The following is a 24,946-nucleotide window of genomic DNA, read 5'->3' as shown; positions in this document are numbered from 1 at the left end:
AAATGCTGCCCTTGCTTTGCCAATCCTCGCCTTTACATCTGCATCCGATCCTCCTTGTTTATCAACGATGCTCCCCAGGTACTTGAATGTTTCCACCTCTTCCAGAGTCTCGCCATCAAGTGTGATTGGGTTGGAGTTCTCCGTGTTGTATTTGAGAATCTTGCTTTTTCCTTTGTGAATGTGGAGGCCTATCGATGCGGAGGCTGCTGCTACATTTGCTGTCTTCATCTGCATTTGTTCGTGTGTATGAGAGAGGAGGGCTAGGTCATCTGCGAAGTCCAAATCATCTAATTGATTCTGAGCTGTCCATTGTATTCCGTATTTCCCCTCAGATGTCGAATTCTTCATAATCCAGTCAATCACTAGAAGGAAGAGGAATGGGGAGAGTAGACAGCCTTGTCTGACTCCGGTCCCTACTGGAAATGCATCTGTCAGCTGTCCTCCATGCACCACTTTGCATTGTAGTCCATCGTATGAGTTTTGGATAATGTTGACAATCTTTTCAGGAACTCCATAGTGTCGAAGAAGTTTCCATAATGTTTTCCTATCCACGCTGTCAAACGCCTTCTCATAGTCAATGAAGTTGACGTATAGTGATGAGTTCCACTCAACTGATTGTTCATCGATGATCCGTAGTGTCGCAATCTGGTCTGTGCACGACCTATCCTTACGGAATCCAGCCTGTTGATCCCTAAGTTCGGCGTCTACTGCGTCTTTCATCCGATTCAGCAGCACTTTGTTGAAAACTTTTCCTGGTACTGATAACAAACTGATGCCTCTGTAGTTCTCACATTTGCTCATATCTCCTTTCTTTGGTATCTTGATGAGATATCCTTCTTTCCAGTCCATTGGCACTTGTTCCTCTTCCCAAACCTTCTTGAATAGAAGGTGGAGCATATTTGCAGTTATTTCAATGTCTGACTTCAGTGCTTCTGCTGGTATATTGTCAGGTCCTGCCGCCTTCCCACTTTTGATTTGTCTGATGGCCATCTTGACTTCTTCGATCGTTGGTGGAGTGACATCTATTGGAAGGTCAGTGTGTGCTGCTTCGATGTTCGGTGGGTTCAATGGGGCTGGTCTATTCAGCAGTTCCTCGAAGCATTCTGCCCATCTTTTCCTCTGCTCTTGAATCTCAGTGATTGTCTTTCCTTCTTTGTCCTTGACTGGTCTCTCTGGTTTGCTATATCTCCCTGCCAAATTCTCCGTTGTATCATATAGTTGTCTCATATTCCCTTCTCTTGCAGCTTTTTGCGCCGTCGTTGCTAGTTCTCCCATGTATTTCTGCTTGTCGGCTTTAATGCTTTTCTTCACTTCCCTGTTTGCTTCCGCGTAGTCTGCTTGTGCTTTGACTTTCTCTACTCGTGTTCGGCTGTTGTTAATTGCTAGTTTCTTGTTCTTCCTTTCTTGAATTTTGTCCAGGGTTCCCATAGAGATCCATTCCTTGTGATGATGCTTCTTAGGACCAAGAACCTCCTGACACGTTGAAGTTAGGGCTTCTTTTATCTTTTTCCAGTTGTCCTTCAAAGTAGTTTCTTGTTCTCTCAGTAGATCCTGTAGAGCCTGGAACCTGTTGTTGAGAGGTATCTTGAATTCATTGAGCTTGTCAATATTTCGAAGGAAGGCTGTATTGAACCTTTGTAGTGCTGTTTGTCCAGTTGTCCAGTGTTTCTTTAGCTTCAGTCTCATCTTGGCCACAACCAGGTGGAATTTTTTGTTGATACAGATGTGATTTATCTGGTTCTCTGTGGTTTGGTCCGGTGAGATCCATGTAGCTTTGTGTATGCGCTTGTGTGGGAATATTGTGCCGCCTATAACCAATTTGTTGAATGCACATAGGTTTGCAAGTCTCTCCCCATTTTCATTTCTCTCTCCTAATCCATGTCGTCCAATTACATCTTCATATCCTGTGTTGTCCACTCCAACTTTAGCATTTAGATCTCCCATCAGGATGGTGAGGTCCTTTCGTGAGCACTTCTCTATAATTGATTGCAGCCTTTCATAGAACTGATCTTTATCATCGTCGTTGCTATCATTGGTGGGTGCATAACATTGGATAACGTTCATTGTGATCCCTTGCTTCTTTGTTCTGAATGATGCTTTGATTATCCTGGGTCCATGAGATTCCCATCTCACAAGTGTATTTTGTGCTTCTTTGGATAGCATTGGAGCAACTCCCTGAGTGTGTGGAGCATTTTCCCCTTCGTGATCGGAGTACAGCAGCATCTCTCCTGTACCTAGCCTTTGTTGTTCAGTTTGTGTCCAATGGGTTTCGCTGATTCCAAGTACTGCCAAGTTGTATCTCCTCATTTTCATTGCTATTTGGCTGGTCTTTCCTGTCTCCCACATTGTCCGGACGTTCCATGTACCTATAAAGAGTGTTGCTCTGGTTGTTAGAAGGTGCATCGGTCTCGTGACTTCCGAAGAATTTCGGCTTTCATCATGAGACGTCATAATTATTCCTTCATTTCCCAGGGCAGAGTTTAAATGGTTTGAATTATTTTTTCTGGTTAGCGTTTTTCTAGCGAGTTAGCTTTTCTACGGGATGGGGTCGCTAACCCCATGCTCAACCCTCCTCCTTTACCCGGGCTTGGGACCGGCAGTAACTCTAGAAGAGCTACAGGCGGAGTTACTACCGAATAATATCACTGTTAAATTAAGAATTACACATATTTAAGAAAGTTTTTATATATGAGCACTATTTACAATAAACCATTATCAGGTGAACGTAAAAAACGTAACTTGTTTATCAAATGATTTTGTTGAACCATAATTTATGACCAATACTTTTTGTGAGCAACAGTTATATTTTAGGACTATTTCATACATATTTCCATCCTCTAATCAAGGCTAAAGTTTATAGCTTTTGTGTTTGATGTGAAATCTAATAAAAGATTGCCAGTTTACACAAAGTTGTTAGTACTACCTATCATAACTAGGAGATTATTTTATAAGCTTTGACAGTGTTTCACTATTTGTTATTTACATAAGTTTGTGTTTATTGAAATTTAAAATTGATTGATTACTGGATGGTGATCAATGTCATGTATCTCAGGTCCTTCTTAGTGCAGATCGAGTTCTCCCGTTTAAATAAAATACTTGGAATATACGTCAGCGGAAACAATGAAACCTGTAAAATATGTTCTTATAAATGTTCGTTGATAATGATTTACATTTTTCTCTAATCAGTGATCTCTGATTATGAAACACAGGATACTCATTTGTAATGAGACCTCTAATTTACTTACTTTTAAATGTTGAAAATAGTTTCATTTCTATTCTGCAAACAGCAAAAACCTTCCCATTTTGCAATATTTACCTTTAATGAGATTAGACTCAAGATGGATATACTTGAAGTCTGATCTAATAGCTAGAATAATTGTTATGAAGAATCACTGAATATCAGAGAAGACTGTTATCCGTTTCATATTCGTCGAGTCATAACAAGATTTCTGTATCATAAGGAAAACAGATAAATGTCAACTTCAAGATTGTAATCGCTCAGCTGACTTTTCTTTAACTCAGCGCCTCATAGTTTACCATAAATCATAAAATCAAATTTTATAACATTATGCTTCTTTCTCTCCACTAAAGAAAAGATAACTTCCAGCAAGTATCTACTTGTCAAACATTATACAGCGTAAGTAAACAATGATTAAAACAAAACAAAAAAAACAATCAAAATATAAAATTTATCTTTGTTATAAACATCAAATTAATGTTTACTTGCAAAATCAAATTTTATTAAGTAAATATTATTTCATGAAGGAAGTAAATTTGTTATAAACCTTAAATGATTAACAAAAGAAAATACAGTTAGGTGCTAGATATCCCTTCTTTGTTTTGTTCTTAAAATACAAGCACACATATTTGTTATTAGTTATCGTGTACAGAGACAAAAACAGTAGTTTGTTTTGTATTAAAGTAACTGCTCATCATATGTGTGTGTGTGTTTTTTTGTTTTAGAAAAACAGTCAAGTTTTCCTCCTTACTATGATATAATAGATGTTACGGGATGTTAGTTACTTAAAATGAAAGGGAGGCATTATCGAATTCAATATTTTAGATATAGAGATAGTTTAAATAGTAAAAAATAATATGTATAAGGCTATATTTGTCGTATTTTGCATGTATGCAGGTAAGATTATTTGCTTTTCAAGTGGAAACACTGCCCTACAAAGCAAATATGAGAAATATATGAACATACATACAAGTGAAGTTTCAACAAATGATGATATATCTATAATCACAATAATGCTATATCTTGGATAAATCATAACATAAAGATGACCAGAGGCAGACGTTGATATCGAATTCAAGATTAGTATCATCAATAATTCCTAATAGTGTATAAATGAGTACAAACTTTGGTTAAATTATTATTCGACAAACTCCACAACCCCAAACTGTAAATTATCATGGGCATCCTAATGACGAGCATCGAGAGAACATTTCTAGAGTTTTAGTGAATAGCCGTGACCAGTGGAGTTCACTCCTGTCAGCTATTAGGCAGTTACCCATCGAAGACAGTGAAAGATGTTCGTGCGACATCGTGAATTGATTGAAGTTAGAAATTAACACTGTTGGATTCCGGTACAGTGGTCTGAAGGTTAAGTGTCCGTGCTCGAGAACGATGGTATTGGGTTTGATTTCCGCGTGCAAGATAGTGGATGAGCACTTCTGAGTGGTACAATACCGGGACAAAACGGCTTTCCAGTGGTTTCAGGTTTTTAATGGTGGTCTAACATTGATCAGCTGATTATTTTAATGAAATTCAACAATCCCTACAACTCAAAATTGAAAATTATTATTTTCCCTACATGAATCAACTATAGACTAAAGATGTTTCATATGCTGACCAGGATAATTTATTTATGTATATATATACATGCACTTGACCTTCGGATTATTCCTAGTTGTTCTAAAGTACTATTCTTATTTTGCTAATTTTGAATGGCTCACTATATCGTGGAAAATATTACAGATTATAACTTTATAGAATGCATTTATACGTTGGATAGAACTTTTGGATTGTTTATCCACAGTCAGTCCGAAACACGTCTATTTCTGATAAACAGTATTCAATACAAAATTGTTCTTCAATGCAGTCTTCAGTTTCAAACCAAACTCAGTGGTTTCACCCGTTATCCATGCCTTGAATGATATATTTTCAGAAATCAACAGGACAATGGTTACATTCACAATTTTCAGTAAGCTATACTAACTTACCAATGACGATAAAATATAGGTTCTTGGAGCTCAGTAGACAACCTCTAACTGCATAACACGAAATAAAATGTTTAAGCAAATAACTTAGAAGCAAATTGTATAAAATTGATGTAAAGACGAAAGAAATGTACATCGACTAATACACAGTGAATTGACGAAAAATAAATTGACATGATCTTGAAATGCAGGAAAACAGAACATTTTGTATGTGCAGTTGAAGTTGGTATTGAACCTCTTTTCGACATTCTGATCGGTTTAAAGGCATATCTTAAAAAAGCGTGTAAACTAGACAATTATGAAACTACGCGATTCTCATACTATAACAAGAGGAATCAAGTCCTTCAGTAACACGAGCAAACGCTTAGCCTCTATACCACTGAGACAGCATCCAACGGCGTTATTGTCTAAGTTCCATCGATTCATGAATGGCTGTGCAACCAGTCATCTGATATCTGAAGTAGATAACTATCTCATACCCAACATGCCTTCTCACCAGAACTTCAGTGCTTCTAGGTTTTCTATGGTGGTCTAGCTTATATGAACTTATGAATTCAACTATTAAACTTACTAAGATCTTCACAAACTCCATTCTGATCAAAAATAGAATCATCCATTCAAAACTTATTGAACTAATATTTTTCAACCTAACATTAATATCATTAAGCTATTAGTATTAAATAGCAAAACAACTAAGTGTTAAATCAACTGTTTCATTTTGTTTTTTAATTTATTGACAAATATGAATCTAAAATCAATTGAATAATGAAATTAATCATAAAATAATACAAATGATTAGATTCAACTAAACAAAAACATAATCAGATAAATTTGTTTTATCCGAAAACTTTATCTGAAATTAAATTAACTCGAATAAATATGAATTTGAATAACAAAGATAGAAATATAAAATGATAAGTAAGTAGTAGTTAGTAGTATATGTAATCTTTGAAAAAATTATAGTTAATGAACTTCGGTAATGTTCAAAAATAATGTTAACTATTTTATGAATATGTTTACAACATTCTTTTTAGGCGCTGAATACGTTCGGGAATAAAAAAAAGTTTGGTTAATACATAATGATCATTACCAAAATAATAGTTGGCACTCATAATTGTTTGATCGTTCAGTGTTTTTTGTTTTACTGAAGTTTATTGATCACCCTAGGATGATCTTATCTTCCTCAGAAAAGACAATAGAACAAGAGAAGAACATCAAGTTATGTCACCGTGAGTATTTGATTAATGAAGATTAGGCGAAGAATGTTCATTTCATGAAGTTTGGCATTGTTAGTCACCGTCAAAATGTTGGGAGAATATTACATAACTTAAAAGTACTTGGTGGTGTCTATTACATATGCAAACTTCGATATAATCTATATCCGAAATAGAATAAGAGAAAACGATGTGACTAATCAATCGTAACACATTATTTTCAAATACCTAGTAAGTTCTTGATGTTAACTAACAAATCATCTATACTGTTATTATATTAGTGGAGGTTATGATAAGCTCTAGAGAACATTTCACGTTTTTGATGATTATATTTATGATTAACATCTAAATCATAAAGTTTTTCAGCTTTAGGTTAAGTTAACAATAAGTGAACTTAAATAAGGATATTTTACTTAATTGTAACGTGTCTTTACTTCGAATCTGTTAATTATACTTGTGTTTAGGAACTTCGATCTTGAGATAACAGTATCTGAAATACTCATCGTTTTCAAAAATACATAATACAAAAATACATACATAATAATCCAGGAATACTTTTCATTACATTTTTATAAACATTCAAGATTCTGAGTGTCTCCTTGAAAAAGAAAACAAAAACAGGTGAACTTTAGAAAGTTTTCCTAGCTTATCTGTTCAACTTTAGAATTAAGTTTTCAAAGAAAGTTTAATCTTAATTTGTGAGACAAAACTGAAAAGACATTGAAGAATGGTTGTACATACAAAGCAAACTTGGATTTGATATGTTTAAAATTTTGAAAGTAACAAAATAAATCCAGTAAGTTCATTATAAGCAAAGATGGATAGTGGCTAGCAGTGGAATCCAGGACGCGCATTTCGTCCTATTTGGGACTCATCAGCTGGATGTACCTTCATTGTTTTAATCAATTGGATAATAGATAATTTTACAAATTGTACTATTTAGAATACCATAAATTCTTTTAATTGTCATCATCAACTACTTTGTATTTAATTAAGTATTATGTAACAATTAAAACATGAAGCTTATAAAATAGTTTATTGCAATTAACTAGAATATAATCATGTTTATAATTTACAACTATACATAGAAAAACATTTAATTTCACTTTATAAGTAGTTCTATAGGATTTTAAACTTTAGTTACAGTTGATTTCCAATCACCATAACAACCTGATAAGCTCTCATCTATTTGTGTAATAATAACAATGATTATCATGATTTGGTAACGAAACTACTAAGACATGTATCCTTATTTGATAATGAGGTAATAATATGGTTAAAGTAAAATGTATTAAATATAGAAAAGAGAGTTTTTTGTATTTTAACTTATATTCCAAAAAATTTGATTTTTGTTTTAATTAATCAAAAAAAAATTATTTTTAAAAATAGAAAAAAAATATTTTTTTTAATTTTTTAAAATAATTAATTGTGTATGATTGATTGAAATCAGAAAAATATTCACACACTATAGGGTTAGTCCATCTCATTCATTCATATATATACATAAACTGAAAGCAATAATAATAGTATTAGGAATTAGATTAAAGCTGTTTTCTTTTTCTTTTTAAATTAAACTAACCATATCAGTTATGCTTCATTAAAGTAATTTCTTGTTTGTTTTGTTTTATTTATTACACTTCAATAATATCCGCTTTTAAGAAATATCAGTAAGCTAATGATTGATGGTAAGTAATGGAATATAAATATGAAATAATAGAAGGAAAACAGAGTGAGAAACGTCAAAAGACGAATAATTAATTTGGTATAACTATGAATAAATTATTCTGTAATAGAGAGTCAAGTTACTTTTATTTTAATGAAAATGTGATAGTAATTTCTAGTTACCCCCTTTCTCCACCCTCATTATTCAATCTAAAATAATGAAAATGAAGTGTACTAGTCAAGATATACAACCTGAAATCATCAAAAGAAAAAGTAAACTATTACAACGGCTATTACTAATCAACATATATAAACTGGAATAAAATAAATCGGTTAACATTAGATTATCACATCCCACTCCTTTGCTTTTTATTCAACCGAATTAGCTAAAAACTAAAAAAGAATCAAGTTAACTCAAATACATCTTATATCATTACATGAGTTAGTCTATCTGATCATAAAGTCAAATCTCATTGGTTAATTTATAGGTGATAATGTCTCATTCTCATCTTAATTAAAGAATGTAAATCAAAAAAAGAAAATAAAACCGTTCAGTGTTCTCAATATCATTTGTAGATTACTGACTATCAAATTAAACGTTGTTTTTTTTTCAACAAATTAACTCCATATCCATATATAAATAAGAAATTTATCGTGAGATTTTCATTTATACTACACAAAAATAATTTTGATTTGACAACAACGTAAAACTACTCATGTAAGTAGTATGGTGTTATTTTTTTTTAAAATAATGATCTATTGTTTTCTGTTAATATCTATTCAGTGATTGTTTCATTGGGTTGATAATAATCAATTGTAATATAAATAAAATAAAATAATAATTGGTATAAAAGAACTTTAGTCTAAATTAGAGCGAATAGTTTCGCAGTATTTGGGCACCGAGTTGACGTATGACACTAAATAAGAATAATATATTTTCAAAGTTGAAAGCATCAGTCAATTGAAGCTAGACCATCAAAGAAAACCTGGAAGCACTAAACAGCCGTTTCTTCCTATTGTGGGACTCCTCAGCTGAGGAGTTCTTGAAAAGCTTGGACCAGATTGCCAGGAGCAACGTTGGATTTATTTCGAATTCATTCAACTGAGATTTTACAAATATATTATTCATAATTGAAAAAAATCTACAATAAGAAAACATGTAAATCTACAATAATTCGTTATAAATATTCTCATATTATTAATCAATCAGTATTCACAGAATTCTGGTATTCAGTTTAGTAATATAATTAAGTATTATCAATGTATAATAATTTTCGTTTGCTGAGTGAGTACTCCTATGGGTTATCTTTAATCAATGAATTGAACAAGTTTATTTTCATTTGAATTTCAGTAAGGTGCAAATTTTAATTTAGCCATTAACTGTATCAATATCCAGTTGAATAGAACAGACTTGTTATTAAACTACCCAAATAAACTTATCTTTATATGTAATCTGGCATCCTATAATTTTTAACAACTCGAAAATCAAGTACTTTCATAATGACCCAATTGACAGTAAAGAGAATTCAGCGAAGAAAATTTTCTTTTCGACGAAATCATTTACTTAAGCTGTACATTCGTATATATAGTGATATGGAAAATATATGTCAGTAAAGAGCAGTAAACTGCCATTCATAAGCTATTTGCGCCTTTTTTACAAACAGTTTTCTCACTTTTAAAGTTTGTATTAAGGTGATGTAGATTGAAATAACTTTTTCAAACAAAAAAATTGTGAATGAAAACATGAAGTAACTGGTTATTCCGTACCCCGTACCATTGCTTGTTACGCTAAAATATGTGAATTTCAAATGTAGTAAAATATTCCATCATATCTATTAGCACGGTTTCATTCAAATTAACGCTTATAATCTCTGTTTGTTTGGTCAGCGGTGTTACAAATCGTTTTTGATATCGTTTTGGAGTTTATTTATCTTCAGTTTTGTTGTTTATTCCATGACAGATAACTTTAAATATACTTACATAAGAAAATGCTCGGTTAGTTATGTGTTTATGATTTCTTTTCGATTACTATTTTGAGAAAATATTTCCATTATTTTTTTTAAACTCTTGTAAACCCACCAAAATCTTCATGATTTTGGTTTTATTATGCCAAGTGAAGCTGTTATAAAAACTTTCAATACTAAGCATCAGTAAGTTGAATATCTTCAAAATGTTCACATATTCATATCATGTTTATCAATAGAAATCGACTAACCTTTTGTCTTCCTTTAGATCTGAGGATTCAGTATGTATCCATTCATAACGTTTTTGAATCCTATTCATAGTATTAAGACTTTTTCACTACAACTGTTCTAAGTCCTTTAAAATTTATCTTGTCTAGTCAGTCTTGTTGTCCTAATTTGACATGTTAGTATTGACTGACTGATATTTCAATTGCTTTACGTTGACTATGATCTGTTGGCTTTTGTTTAAATAGATATTGGGACAGAAATAATTTTGAAAAACTGTAACATATCTCAAAATTGTAAAAGTCAGTTTTCTCTTTCGGGGTAGACACTTTAATCATAAGTTACATTACTACTTTTGAAAGTTCCAATTCTATCACAAAAACTGTTTCATTTGTTATGTACATACATATACCCTGACTTTAGATCAGTTCATTGGATTAGGACTTAAGCTATCATAATTTGACTAGTGCGACTTGATTTCTCATAAAACTGTTAAGTTATCAAACTTCGTAGATCATTTTGCACTTTGTTATTAACAAAATGGTTTCTAATAACACAAGTTATAGTAAACAGCTGTTTTGACTATTTTCTAAGAAGAGATTCTACACTATATATGATAAATAAATATCTTCACAAAAAGGTATTCTAACACTTTTTCATATGCCAGTAGCAGTTTTCTACATTTTTAATAGCTACTTAAATGATATTTATTATGGTAATTTAGTAATTTGGATATCGGTAAACGGTTGTGGAAATTGTTCATATTTAATAAAATCATAAACCGATCAATGTTAGACCACCATTGAAAACCTGAAACAAATGGACAACCTAATCATGCTAGTATGGGACTCCTCAGAAGTGCACACCCACGATCCACCACACGGGACTTGAAGATGGTCATGCAATACCGTGAATTGGCTGAGGTCAGACATTACCACAATCGCATACCGGCTTAGTGATCTAGAGGTCAAGTGTTCGCGAGCGAGACTGACGGTAGTGGGTTAGATTAACACTTGCAAGATAGTCGATGAGCATTGCTGAGGGGTCTCATACTAGGTCGAAACAGTCTCCCAGTGTTTTAACGTTTTCAGTAATGGTCTAACACTTATTGGTTCATGATCTCTAGTAAGTTAGACGATTAGATAAAACTGTGTAAACGGTATCCATTAAGAAATGGTGATAACAATGCTCATTTACTTAAAGCGTAATACGTTTTTAGTGACGTTTGGTAGAACGATAAGATTTTATACAGTCTAACCATACTGATAAGTCAAATGTTTTATAAACCCTCTTTTCATGTGTATTGTAAAACTTACTAGTCAAATCAAAGTGCTGATTTCGTTTCGGAAAAGTTATTTCATTTTAATTTCAATTACTTTTATAAGAAATTTATTTTTAACAAAATCAGTGAGAACGAGATTGATGGTTTTTAAAAATGCTTAGTGTAGTAGTATCACGATAACCTGTCACGAATAGGATATGGTTATTTCTAAAGCTCATTATTTGATTTACGGATAAACTTATTTATGTTAAAATCAGATGTGACTTATATTATACAAAGTTAGTGAATAAAGTCAATAAATTTTGAGAAAACATTTTTCAACTACTTCAGAACATTAAGAAATATTCATACCTTATTTTTATGCAGTAGAACCTGAGTATAAGGTAACTCTTTTGGAATAGACTTTCTTTCAAAACAATGGTGATTACCTTAAAAATTATAGACCGATTTCCTTTGTATTCTTCATTGAGATCTTATATATATTGAAAAGGAAAATGACTTTACAAGCATATTAATATGCTGACGTTGTGTACGAGACAATTGTAATTCCATGATTACGCTGTAGGACTATGAGAAAACCATATCGTACCAATCATTCACACTCATGATAAACGTTCTAGGGAAAACAAGACTTCGTTTATACTTTACGTACATGAAATTTCAAATTGTGACATTTCACTGATACTATCTAGAATGCATATAGCTCTGATGTAGATAGCCTTGAGTTCTTTCAGATAACAGTAGTAAGCTATTCCAAATATTATACTAATTTAATGTTGCAAATTAAGCGAAACTAAAAGAAAACTACATTTTGAGCCTTGATAAAGTGACTGATGTATGAAGTTTTGCATTCAATTCGAAACTGTTTGCTAATAACAAATCTTCCAATATAGTACATTAAATTGACTCATGAAGATATTGATTTTTAACATGAGCAGATATTTTTAGCGTAATAAATCAAAGTTTAATTTGTTGACTTGATTCAGCTAATATTTATTTTTATAAATAATAAAAGTACATTTACTTCATGAAGATATCCTCAGTTATTAAACTAGATAAGAAATAAACCCGGATACTTATATAACATAGTATTTACCATTTTCAGAAGGGACAGAAGGGGGCTTTGTGGAGATTTTAGTAACTTTATATAGTTGAGATCATGAGTCAATTGAAGCTAGACCACCAAGGAAAACCTGGAAGTACTGGACGGACGTTTCGTTCTATTGTGGGACTCCTCAGCAGTGCGATTCACGATCTCGCCTCGCGAGATTCGAACCCTGGACCTACCAGTCTCGCGCCAGAGCACTTAACCGATAGACCACTGAGCCGGCATCCAACGGTGTTAATGTCTAACTTCAACCAATTCACGGCCGTCCAGTGCTTCCAGGTTTTTCATGATGGTCTAGCTTCAATTGGCTAATGATCTTAACTATATATTTTACAAATAACCAAGTTTTAGTCCTTTATGAATTACAATACAAGTAATTGGCTCACATTACAGTAAACAAGACGATATTTATCTAAAATCCAATAAAAAAATATTATGAACGCGCTTCTGTTTTGTGTTACAACTTGAACCAAAGCAAAAAAGGTATTCAAAGAATTTAAAAATCATAAATGAACCTGTAAAAAACATTTAATATCACTGAAAGGAAACCTTGAAATGTTTTCAAGAAATACATCTTGAACTCATAAAACAATAAAAACAATTAGCAAATCATATTACTCAAAATGAGTAGTCGGACAAAAACGAGACCAAGTGTTAATACTCTTTAAATGTATTAGTTATTAATTTATTCTTAAGATGATTGTTTAAAATACTTTGTTAATAAGTTATTGCATAATCATGTTTGGCAATTAACTCATCATTAATTTCGGCAGATTATATCGCTGTAATTGTTTTAACAAATTACTTCGGCATGAATATAAATTTAAAAAAGAAGAATATTTTATGTTTTCAACCTAAATCGGACCATACCTTTACAATGTAAATAATTAGTTGAAAAGAACAATTTTGCGAATTATTGCTTATTTGATTTGATATTTGAATATGAGCCATTGATTTGTTCTAGGTGATAAAAGATGTACATTTGCTTGTGCCGAAAAACAACAATTCAGTTAATATAAATGTCCTCTTCGTTTGTAGATTGAAACAATGTAGACCAAGCTGAAAATAAATTACGTTTTACGAAAACGCTAGGTGTTTTAAAGATTTTGACAGTATAAAAATGCATTATTCTGAAAATAAGCCTGAACCAGATTGCCAGGCGAAACGTTGGATTTACTTTGAATTTATTCGCTGAGATTTTACAAATATATTATTCCTATTTAATGTCTTACATCAACTCGGCGCCTAAATTCTGTGAAGCTATTCGCTCTAATTTAGACAGAAGTTCTTATATAAAGGAAAAATATTAATTGAAGAGATATACATTATGCATTTCATAAATATACTAATTGGACTAAGTTACATGCTTAGATATCAGATGATAATAGCTGCTGAGTAGATACTACTTAATCTGGAAAACTTCTAACCACTGTTATAATAAACACGCGGAGTAAGTTAATGTTGTAAATATTCACCAGTGAATGGTGTTACTTACAATATACAATCTTAAATAGATTTAACTGAACGTTTCTCGTCTGTATTTTAATGAAGCGAAATACGTCCAGCAACTTGTAACACTATTGAATTCAAATCAGTAATGAAATCATAATCTCAAGGGCAATACTTATTTTTTTTTACAAGTATTTACTTCAAAATCTCAATCATATATTGTAAAGCGGGAATTTAATTCTAAATTTTACGATAATTCATATTCTTCGAAGATCAACTAGGTTGAAGAAATCCACTTTTAAGAAGTTAGGGTAACTTTTACCGCTCCTATAGAAAATAATAGTCATTTCTTATTTTGTTCACATTCATTTAAACATGAAGACATAATCAATACTTAAATTCAATCAGTATTGTTTGTTTGAATCTTCCCATTGATGTTTTTAGGACTGCAACTGGTCAGTCTCTAATTGGCATATGTGCATACTGTGCGTATTGCCTCGATATAGCCTAAATTAATAAGCATGGTAAGCAAAGATGGATAATGGCTAGCAGTGGACGAAACACGCGTCCTGGATTCCACTGCTAGCCACTATCCATCTTTGCTTACCATAATCAATACTTGTTTAAAACTGGCATAAATTTACGGAGCATTTGAAAATCAAAATTTTTCCCAAAATACCTACTATTTTTTTTCTCCGACTTGAATCTACCTGTCATATATAAGCACTGTTGAAAAGACCCGAATGAAAAATATACTAGATATTTTCTTATCTTCACTAGTTTTCTAACTAATTTCAATCTAGGATGAATTATGTCATATAGTACAGACTATTTAACTAAAGAAAATGATACATGCAAATCAAACTATATTTCATGTTTCTTCATAATGAAGACCTTACTCATGTCAAATATATTAAATGTCTGTTAAAGTATAAATGTAAAGAAAAACTGAACCACTTTAAACGGTAAGATAATATTGGACATTTCGGATAAAAAATTTGATAAGCATGAGTACATCAAGTATCATTTTATAAATGACTGGTAGTTAAACAATATATTGAATAGAATATCGTAACAAAAAAACCAGAACTAGAGTTATCAAAAATTGAAACCTTTACTCATGAGCTGGTTTTTACTTTGAGACATAGTTTTTTTATAATTTATGTACAAACAGACCTTCTTTAACGTAACAACCTGAAATTGAAACATTGTGCAAGCGGCCTATTTTTATAATTAAGTAACAATTCTCATAAAAACAAAGAAAATTTGTTCCATAATCATTTACCAATAATACCATATATATATATATATATATCCCATATTTAAATCTGTCTATCGATATACAAAATTACGGTGTATGTAGCTGAGGGACTATTTTGCTAGTCTCTGGATTCTACCAAATATATGTTGAAGCAGTAGACAGAACATTTTACATTCCTTAACTTCCTTTCTAATTTCTTACAATACTATAGAAATTCAATTTAGAATTGAGGAAGTTCAAGAAATTATTGTTATTTTTGAATCCTTTACACAAATGAACAATAAACCCAATGGTTTTTCTGTTGTCTATATATCTTTACCACAGCTTATTTTACCTTGACAAATAACTTTAGTTACGTGACCAGAAGAAATTAGTATAAATTCTGTAACCCTAGTACATTCTTTAAACAACCTTTTACATGTAGTTGTAGATAACTTAAAAAAACATATGTTTACTTTGTCCTATCAACAGTTTGTCACCTTATATGTTATAGCATCTACAAGTAATCTGTACATTAGTTTTTTTACGATAACACTGTTTTTAAAACATTGTTGTAATGCATATTGAAGAACCAGTGTGTTTGATGCTTTGGATAACGAACACATATCTACTGCGCTTTATTTATTATTTATTCCTATGTTTATATTATTTAAGATGGATGGAATTGAAACCCTTACTTACTATTGGTAGAATGTACCTAAATTTAAATTTATTACAGTTAGGTTGGAAAAATGCAGTTGTTAATAAAAGTGTAGTTATATTTGTAATATCCTGATCAGTAGACAATTAGATTTTCGGCATTTAGTAACTTTGTGTAGGTGGCCTTTGAAGAATAAATTGTTATTTACAATCTATCCAATGTTCGATTTATGTGAAATTACGAAATTGAATTCCAGTAATCATACTTTCAAACATAATATAGTGAAAAGTTTAACTTTGACACCTTAATCAACTAAATGCTTTTTGAATCGTCTACAGTATACGTGAGAACAGATGAGGTTATTGTAGTCTTCTTTTGAAAAAAGATACTTATATACGCCCGTTAACATGTATACAAACAATACATGCGAAATTCGACGCGCATCTACATCAGAAGCAAACAGTGTAAATTCCAAAATTAAGCTAAAAAATATATAACTCAGGGGTAACTAAGCTAAAAAAACTGTTGACGCTATTGGAACTTGTTAATCTTAGGTTTTAAAAAGTACTCGTCAGAGCAAAAATACAAATTTTTATGTTTCGGCGTCAAAAACAGTTTACAAAACCAATGTGTAAAATACAGCTTAGTCATGCATCTTTTGAATGAATAAAAATGAAAAGTTTTTCAATATTAACTTCTCATAGGGGGTTCATCAGAAAGGAGTATCTGATTGTTGGTTGAACTGAAATGCTGACTACTATTATTAATCGTGACCCTTTTCTATTTAAATGGTTTTACATAATTATTTCGTTATAGGCACAATTAATGTCTTATGTTCTTGCATCAAGATAAATGACACGTAAGACGAATTATGTGGTATTTTTTGTAATAGTGTATCATATCATTGAAGCAAATCCTTTAATATCTGATTAGTACCGAATTGTAGAAAATAATGCATTCTTCAATCACCAAATTACTATGTATTCCTCTTTTCAATGCCCTATCTATTCTCTTATTTTTTTTAAAAAAAATAATTATTTTGTCCATTACACTTACCATATCGTTCTTCTAATCATTGATTTAGTCCTTCGACATTGATTTAAAATCACTTGTGAAATGATAAAACTACTATTAGATATGTATTATTTCACTATTGTGAACAATATGTATATATCAGGCAAAAGCCATTATGAAAAACTAATTAAAGAGAAGTATTTCATGGTTCCGTTCATTTCTGTTTATATTAAATTCTCACTGAGAATTCAATTTTTTTGTACAATAATCCAACATTACCGTCTATATAAGAAAAAAACAAGGTATTCACAAAATATGGAGGAAATATATATATATATATCTTTGATTAAGAAAGAATCTCTTGAACTAGGAGTGTTATATTTTAAAAAAGCCTATTATATCGTTATAGATAGAACAGACCTGCGCCAAAATGATTCTGTAGTAATATATCTTCAAATATTCATAAGCTTTTGTATGTCTACTGAGAACGGATAAAAGTACAAGAAGCTATAAACTTGTACAACATATTTCTTTTAAAAAAGTGTATTTATCTTCTTATCAAAGGAATTTCTAATATTTTGTAACAGTTCGCTTTTAAAAAATACACTACAATAATAAGCAAATTCAGTAGTATAACATTTTCGGCGAAATTTTTTATTGTTAGAAGGAAATATAGTTTTATACTCGTTTATTACTTATATCTAGTTCAACAAAAAACTTATCGCTAATATTTGACAGTGTTTTACTTGAAAATTTTAAATAAGAATGAAATTCTATACGAATAACTAATACATCAGGTTGATTACTACTACTACTACTACTACGTAAATGAAGAAATATTTAAGTAAGGCTTGATAACTTTCAGTTTGAAACTCAACCAATATTAAATTTATTCTGGCTCAAGCCAAGATATAGAATGGGAATATGTGGAAATTTAATTATAAAAAGATTATATAGGCTAATGCACTATTCGAGATATCCAACTTATTTTAATCATCTGGTTTACTTATGAATAATAAAAAATTATTATCAATATGAATGACTAATCACAATCCCTGTCAACTGAAAACAATGAAACCATACATAATAATTTTCTTTGAATAACTATCACACGTTACCATAGTCTAAAATTTTTGATAAAAGTTTATTTTGCAATTATTAAACCTGCATCAAAGTTTATTATGAGTTCAGCTAAAAGCTGACTCCCATACGAATGGCCAAGTTGGCGAGATGAAAAAATTTGGTTTATGAACATGGATTACGATGGCTTCAGCAACCGAAGAAATTGTGACTCAAAGATTAAGAAAAGAGGTACAGAAAACATTTACTGCATACAACTGAATGCCGTTTTCTACATATACCTCATAATAAGAACTCTTAATAAAGGCATACTGCCTGAATTCGCCATATCCATGTGTATACACCAATTCAACTGCTCTTGTGGAGTCAGTTATATGGGGTGTACAATTCATCTAGTTCGTCATTGCATATCAGAACACCATCCATCTTGGTTAAGCAAAGGACAGGTAAGAGTGATTAACAGATTTATTCTCGTTCACTTGGTGGACACAGGTCATCACGTTGATCTGAATGAAGCATTTAAGGCTATCCAAATTATTCCACCAAGCTCACCATGTAGTTTACGGATTCGTTATTTGCATGTTGCTAAAGCCATCGGAATCCATATTCATAAACCAAACAATTGCATCCAAAATAAGCTTGTTTTAATAACCGCTTTCACCACCTTGGCTATCGATATAAGAGTGAGTTTGTAAATAAACTATTATGAAACCCTTCTCTTCAAAAACATTCAAACTATTTTCTTATTGTGACGTGTGCCAACGTTGTCGATAGATAGAAATAGTATGTATCATCAATCGAAAGTGAAATACCTCGAAGCAGAAGGTTAAGAAAATCAAAGAAAAGACAATTAGAACAGAAGATAATTTGTGTATAAATGAATGAGCAACGAAGTATAAGACGATTGACTGATATTTTGCAAATGAAATATTTACTGTGTGGTTCTCAGATTTTACTAAGATATTCTGTAATTTTGTGTTCAGATACATTCGATTATCTCCACTTGTGTTCTCGTTCACCATATTATAGTGAAATTTATACAATTTTAGTTTAGATTTTCAGTCAAAGTTCAGGGAGTGATAACTTCTCATGATTTTGATACTTTGTTCATACTTAGCTGTTAAATAGTATCTAAATGAACTAATTAACTACTTAAATATAGTATTCATTTAACCGATTAGAATTTTCTAGAATTAAGAACATTCATGAGGGGTTTGTATCAACACCTAATAATAATAATAAATAACCGTCTTCTCATATTTGCAGTTACTAAGTAACAGTTTCTTAATTACTTATTCATTGGTTATTCTTTATTTCCAGATTTCAAATTACCACAAAACATGAAAACTTTATTTATTTATTTTAAAATTATTTATGTTCTCATTTAACAAAACAAAAACAAAATAATTATTTATTCAAAACTACATGAATATTTTACATTGAACATACCATTGAACTGTGTGTGATATGGTTAAATGTTAAAAGTTAATGAATAATTCAGATTGAATACATGCAATTGAAATAATATAATAAATCAAAATAATAGTTAAGTATATTTTACCTCACAACTTAGAAATAACTTGCAAAGTTTTGTTTTAATGTTTATTATCCACATGAAAACAATTTAATTAATTAAAGAAAATATTTTGTTATTAGAATTCAAGTATGTTTTGAAAGAGTTGACGTTAAGCAAGATAAGATATCTTATATTTCGATAATGTAATAAGAAGACGAAGATTATCACAACTATATGATGATATATTAGCGCAATACATTTCGAACAATCTGATCACACATATACTTGTTGTGTGATGTTGTTTTGTATGTGTTGTATAAAAGTGTAAAAGGGCGTATACTAAGGTTTATTAAAGCCTTAGTCATACGAAAATTCAAACCCCGTTTGTCTAATCAAAAACAGTTTGTTTAACCTACCCTGTTAATATTAGCTTATTATCCAGAGTGATTAGGTGTCAAATAGTTTTCACATCATTTTTATAATTATTATCCTTGTCTACTCTTACCCCCCATTTCGAGTCTAGTTGACTTTTTATTTTTATATATAAATGTTCTTAACAAGTATATGTGTGATCAGATTGTTCGAAACGTATTGCACTAATATATCATATAGTTGTGATAATCTTCATCTTCCTAATACATTATTGAAATTTATCAAAGGGACTAATTACTTTAAATATCTTATATTGTTAAAACTATTTCAATACAAACGGAATACTACTATGATAAATCTTTAAATAATGAGTAAAACATTTATCTACAAATGCTATTCGACATTGAACTTATCATTAATGTATCATTATAATTCAGTAGTGAATCTCAAGTTGTTCGATTGGTGATTTTGACTCATAGAAGTAAATAAAAACTTCGTTGCTAGAATGTTCAAATGGTTATGATGCTTTGTATCCATACATTCATGCTAATATTATGATAATCAAATAAAGTTTTCTTTTGAGATGGTGGAGAAGATTTGTAGCTCAGGTGGGTGATTTTGATGTTGGTTTGTTCTCTGAGCTGGATGGTTTGGTCGTAGAGCTTTCATCGTCCTTCTGAACGACATCATCAGCACAAACTTCGGGTAGAAGTGAAGTGTTTGAATTTCTCCACATGTGATTCACAGCTTGTCCTCTGCACCTCGATGTTGATTGGTTCTTATTGACCTTAAATCTGTCATTGTTTATTTCTTTGTTTTGGTTGTATCTCCTATTAGTTTGATTTTTGTTCCTATGTTCCTATGTTTTCTTTTACTTAAACTTTTAAGTGTAGTGAGTTGGTCAGTGAATTTATCTTCAGTTCCCAAATTCTTGATTGATTTTTCTATAGATGAACTTAATAAAACATAATATTTGGATTTATTGATTCTATACCTACATCATGTTAGATCATAAGGCCATGACCAGTGGAGTATAACCATGTCAGCTGTGAAACAGTTACCCATTGAAGACAACAGAAGATGAACGCGTAACATCGAGAATTGATTGAAGTTCGAAATTAACACTGTTAGATCCCAGTTCACTGATCTGAATGTTAGGCGAGACCGACGGTATTGGGTTATATTTTCGAGTGTGGGATTTTGGATGTGCATTGCTGAGTAGTTTAATACTTGGACGAAACGGCCGTCAATGTTTACAGGTTCTCAGTGGTGATCTAAAATTGACCAGTTCACTATTTAGTTAAACTCATAAATTTCCACAACCATATTCTAAAATGTTTATTTATCAATTAAACCACCCTCCTAAAAATTGACAATATTACTTTTCATATTGATTATCATTAGATTTTCCGTAGAGTTCCACAAATAAAGCTTCACTTTAGCATTAGTATTAAAAAGTGGAATACGTTATTCGCTATTATCAAATATCTTAAATGTGTTCAAGTTTAGAGATCAGTCAGAGTCAAATTTTTCACAAAACTTACTAATTTTGTTGTAAAAACTGACCAAGTCAAACAAGACATGAGGTAAAGCAACTGTTAAAGTTAATTCGTAACTAATACCACAAAATGAAATTTATAAATTAACTGGCCTTTATAAAGCATACAAAAGATGATAGTTTTAATGAGTTAAACACAGCTATTTGAGTACGTATACATATGATTCTGATCTTGAATAAAATGAATCAAGCACTTATAAGTTTTCAGTCTGATCTGTATAATACATTCATAATGTGCCAATGAAACTGAATAGGTTTATTAAATAGATCATTTTAATCTTATTCAAATGAAGGAACTGTGTGTAGTTTACTAACTAGTAGCTAGTACTTATGCTCCTTTTGAATAATTTTCTAAATGTGGTTTGAATTTCTAACATAATTAACTAAACTATATTTTCAAATGTCCAAATAGACATCATACATTTAATAAACTTTTGTTATTTGAGTGACAGCTTTAGTCATCAGTAATTATCTTTGGTATAATTTTCTCTTTTTAGCCAATACCCTATTCAATTCAATTCACTCTGAGATGTTTGGCAAAATACAAATACTAATTTTTTTGCTTTCAACAATTATGTTTTATAGTATGCAAACAGGTGAGTAAGAACAAAAACAAACCTATAATCCAATGGTATCAAATTATATGAGCATGCGTTTGTTAAATAAGTCAAGGATACTATTTACGTTTGAATATCCGCTAGAGAAATTCTAACTAGTGATATGATACAGATAGTGATGAACCTTTGCTACCTATTTTCCTGTATTTATTTTAAACTGAACGAAAATAAAGGTCAACCGGAATGAAAATATAATGGAATTTTCAGACACTCAGTTCAAACAGAGTGGATCAATAGAAATACAACTTTACAAAAATGTTAGATAACTGTTCCAGTTAACATAAAAACTGATAAGAAAAGAATCTATATGCTTTATTTTAAGACAGTGTATTATTTTATACTTAAACTTCAATATTACAGTATGTATAACCTCACTCAACATATTATCTGTGGAACATCGGATAAAGTGAATCGAATAGCCAACTAGTTACTAAATGATAACATTCTATGACCATGAAAATATTATATTTGATGCTGTTGTGACAACTCAATGTCTTGTCTGACAACGATCGACGTTTCTGGAGGTTTACAGAAGCTGTATGTATGTACATAAATAATATACATTCATTGAGAAATAACGTATGCAATACATATCACTAAATTCATAAGTCTATATGAAGAAGAAGTTAAACATTTGATTGACTAGATAGAATGTTATAGACGAACTCAGATAAGGGAATCATTCCACAAAAAGTAATGCTATTTTATCATCGAGGAATACTTTTGTTTATATGAGTTTACAGATAGTGTTATACATGTCATGTAGTCGGTAGTATAAAGCTTATAAACACTCACATATTTTCAATTAAACGTTATTTTCTTATTATTTTTTGTGACACAATTTTACTTGTTGCTTAGGTCTAGCTTATGCGCATTTGAATTAGAAAAGTTATATTCAACTAGTAGTAATTTCAAATCATAAGCTTACAACATCGACCATTTACAGCAATCGTTTAGTTCTTTACAACTACAAACTGCTCTAACTAAACTTCTCCTCTTCCTATCATGATAGTTTTCTGTTCTGTAAAAATGTTAAGTATTTCTATGTAAGACTAAAAAACAGACCCACATAGTTCAGAACTATTCCTAAAGTTACTTCATAATTATTATCCTCATAATTATAACAATGTCCATGATTTCTCATTTTGTATTTGATATACTTGTTCTAGTAACAGAGTGTCATTTTGATTCATTAATTAGGTATGAGATATTTATCTGATATAATTCCCTTGGTATCTGATGGTCATTTTAATTATACGCTGGGCTTATTTGGAGGAGCTGTGGAAAAGAGAGTAGATATGATAGGTTTTACGTGACACTGTAAGGTTCTTCTCCAACACCCAAGGCCATGAACGTGATTGAAGGTGGATCGATCAAGTCTCCTGGAAAATATAATGTCACTTCAGTGAATTCGCTATTATTTATAATCACCAACCAACATCATAGGTGATAACTATTGCTTTCCTGACATAATTGAATATTAAAAATTATATCTTCTCATTAGAATTTTAGTGATGTTTCTCCTAAGTAACAACTAGTAAACACACATTTATTATTGAACTCGGAAACAGTTTTTGTCATTGAATAATATGAAATTTAGCAGAATTCACAAACCATTTTCTACGATCTTCTTGACGGCGTTTTAATTATAGACACGTGTAAAATTAAAAAAACTTGACGTTTTTTGGTACTTATTTGTTAGATTTAACGAGATCCAACGAACATTTATCATTAATATATAATCAATGAAAGTTTTTACCGTTTCATTTTATTTTATTATTGTTTTAGCTAATAAAATTAATGGAGAACCTATGCGTCGATGGTATCCTTTAGGAGTTGAAGCCCCTAGAAAAGCTTCATTTAGTCAAGGTGATAATGTTGCTGAACTAGAATTTCCTTATAATGGTGATCAATATGATTCAGAGGTTATGAAACGAGCTGTCCGATTAATGAGACTTGGTTAATCAAACAAAATAAAAAGAAAAAAAATTGACAGAATAATAATTTAAACTAATATAAATATTCACTAAATAAGAATTTATAATACATTTATTCATTACTTTTTTTATTATTAAGTAAATTCTTTTATCATAACAATGAATTTTACACTATATGCTGATAAAAACATATTTCGTAGTGAAATGATATTAGGTTTATTATTTAAAGGATACTATGTGTTATATCTAGAGCTTTAGATTCTTGCTATGTCGAACCCGGACCTCCCGCGTGACAGGCGAGCATTCTACCATTGAACCACCGACGCCCGGACGCCTACAAAAAAGCCCACTCACAATACCAATGATTATCACTAATAATCATGCCGCTTTCTCCCATCCAACTCTCCTCATTCCCCATCATCCATCAACAACTACATCCACATTCTCATCGAATGAACGTTGTGTTGTATCTTAAGCTTTGATTCTTGCTATTTCTCGTACTACTAGACTACTTAAACGATCAAACCCGCAACGTCGCAAGAGAGAAGACAGAAGGCTAGTAAGTAGGAATGTTGTTCCCAAAACAGTTTCAAATATAGTACAAAAATCTCATGTATTTATAGTTTTTTGGCTGAAAGTAAATCATCCTATCCGACAGCCAATAGGCACATAGGCGACCCTTCTTATTCATCCAATAGAGAAGCTACACGTCGACATTCTAGAATGATTGGATGGGATGTCTTCGGCTCTTTCTGGGCTTCTTGAGACTTCCTTGAGTTTTTCAACGAGCCATCCTTACACTATGGATCAGTTAGGGGAATTTT

At 31.1% G+C, this 24,946-nt stretch overlaps 1 protein-coding gene across 1 annotated transcript; it reads left to right on the top strand.

The window, feature by feature from the left end:
- Window positions 1–8,666: 8,666 nt before the first annotated feature.
- On the top strand, window positions 8,667–24,284 carry Smp_070100 (hypothetical protein). The gene is made up of 3 exons (XM_018797046.1): window positions 8,667–8,818; window positions 22,066–22,164; window positions 23,974–24,284. Exons 2-3 carry the CDS (start codon window positions 22,098–22,100, stop codon window positions 24,147–24,149), a joined length of 243 nt encoding a protein of 80 aa, XP_018652126.1. The 5' UTR covers window positions 8,667–8,818; window positions 22,066–22,097; the 3' UTR covers window positions 24,150–24,284.
- The last annotated feature ends 662 nt before the right edge of the window (window positions 24,285–24,946 follow it).

The sequence above is a fragment of the Schistosoma mansoni genome, chromosome 4 (assembly GCF_000237925.1).
Source record: "Schistosoma mansoni strain Puerto Rico chromosome 4, complete genome".
NCBI lineage: Eukaryota > Metazoa > Platyhelminthes > Trematoda > Strigeidida > Schistosomatidae > Schistosoma > Schistosoma mansoni.
The sequence above is the reverse complement of the archived record's forward strand: the minus strand, read 5'-3'. Positions and strand labels throughout refer to the sequence as shown.

Excerpts from the sequence above, each read along its gene's own strand:
- Smp_070100 (XM_018797046.1), top strand. The coding sequence starts at position 22,098 with ATGTTTGGCAAAATACAAATACTAATTTTTTTGCTTTCAACAATTATG. Across the intron at positions 22,165-23,973 it reads GTTTTATAGTATGCAAACAG|CTAATAAAATTAATGGAGAA; the intron begins GTGAGTAAGAAC and ends TTATTGTTTTAG.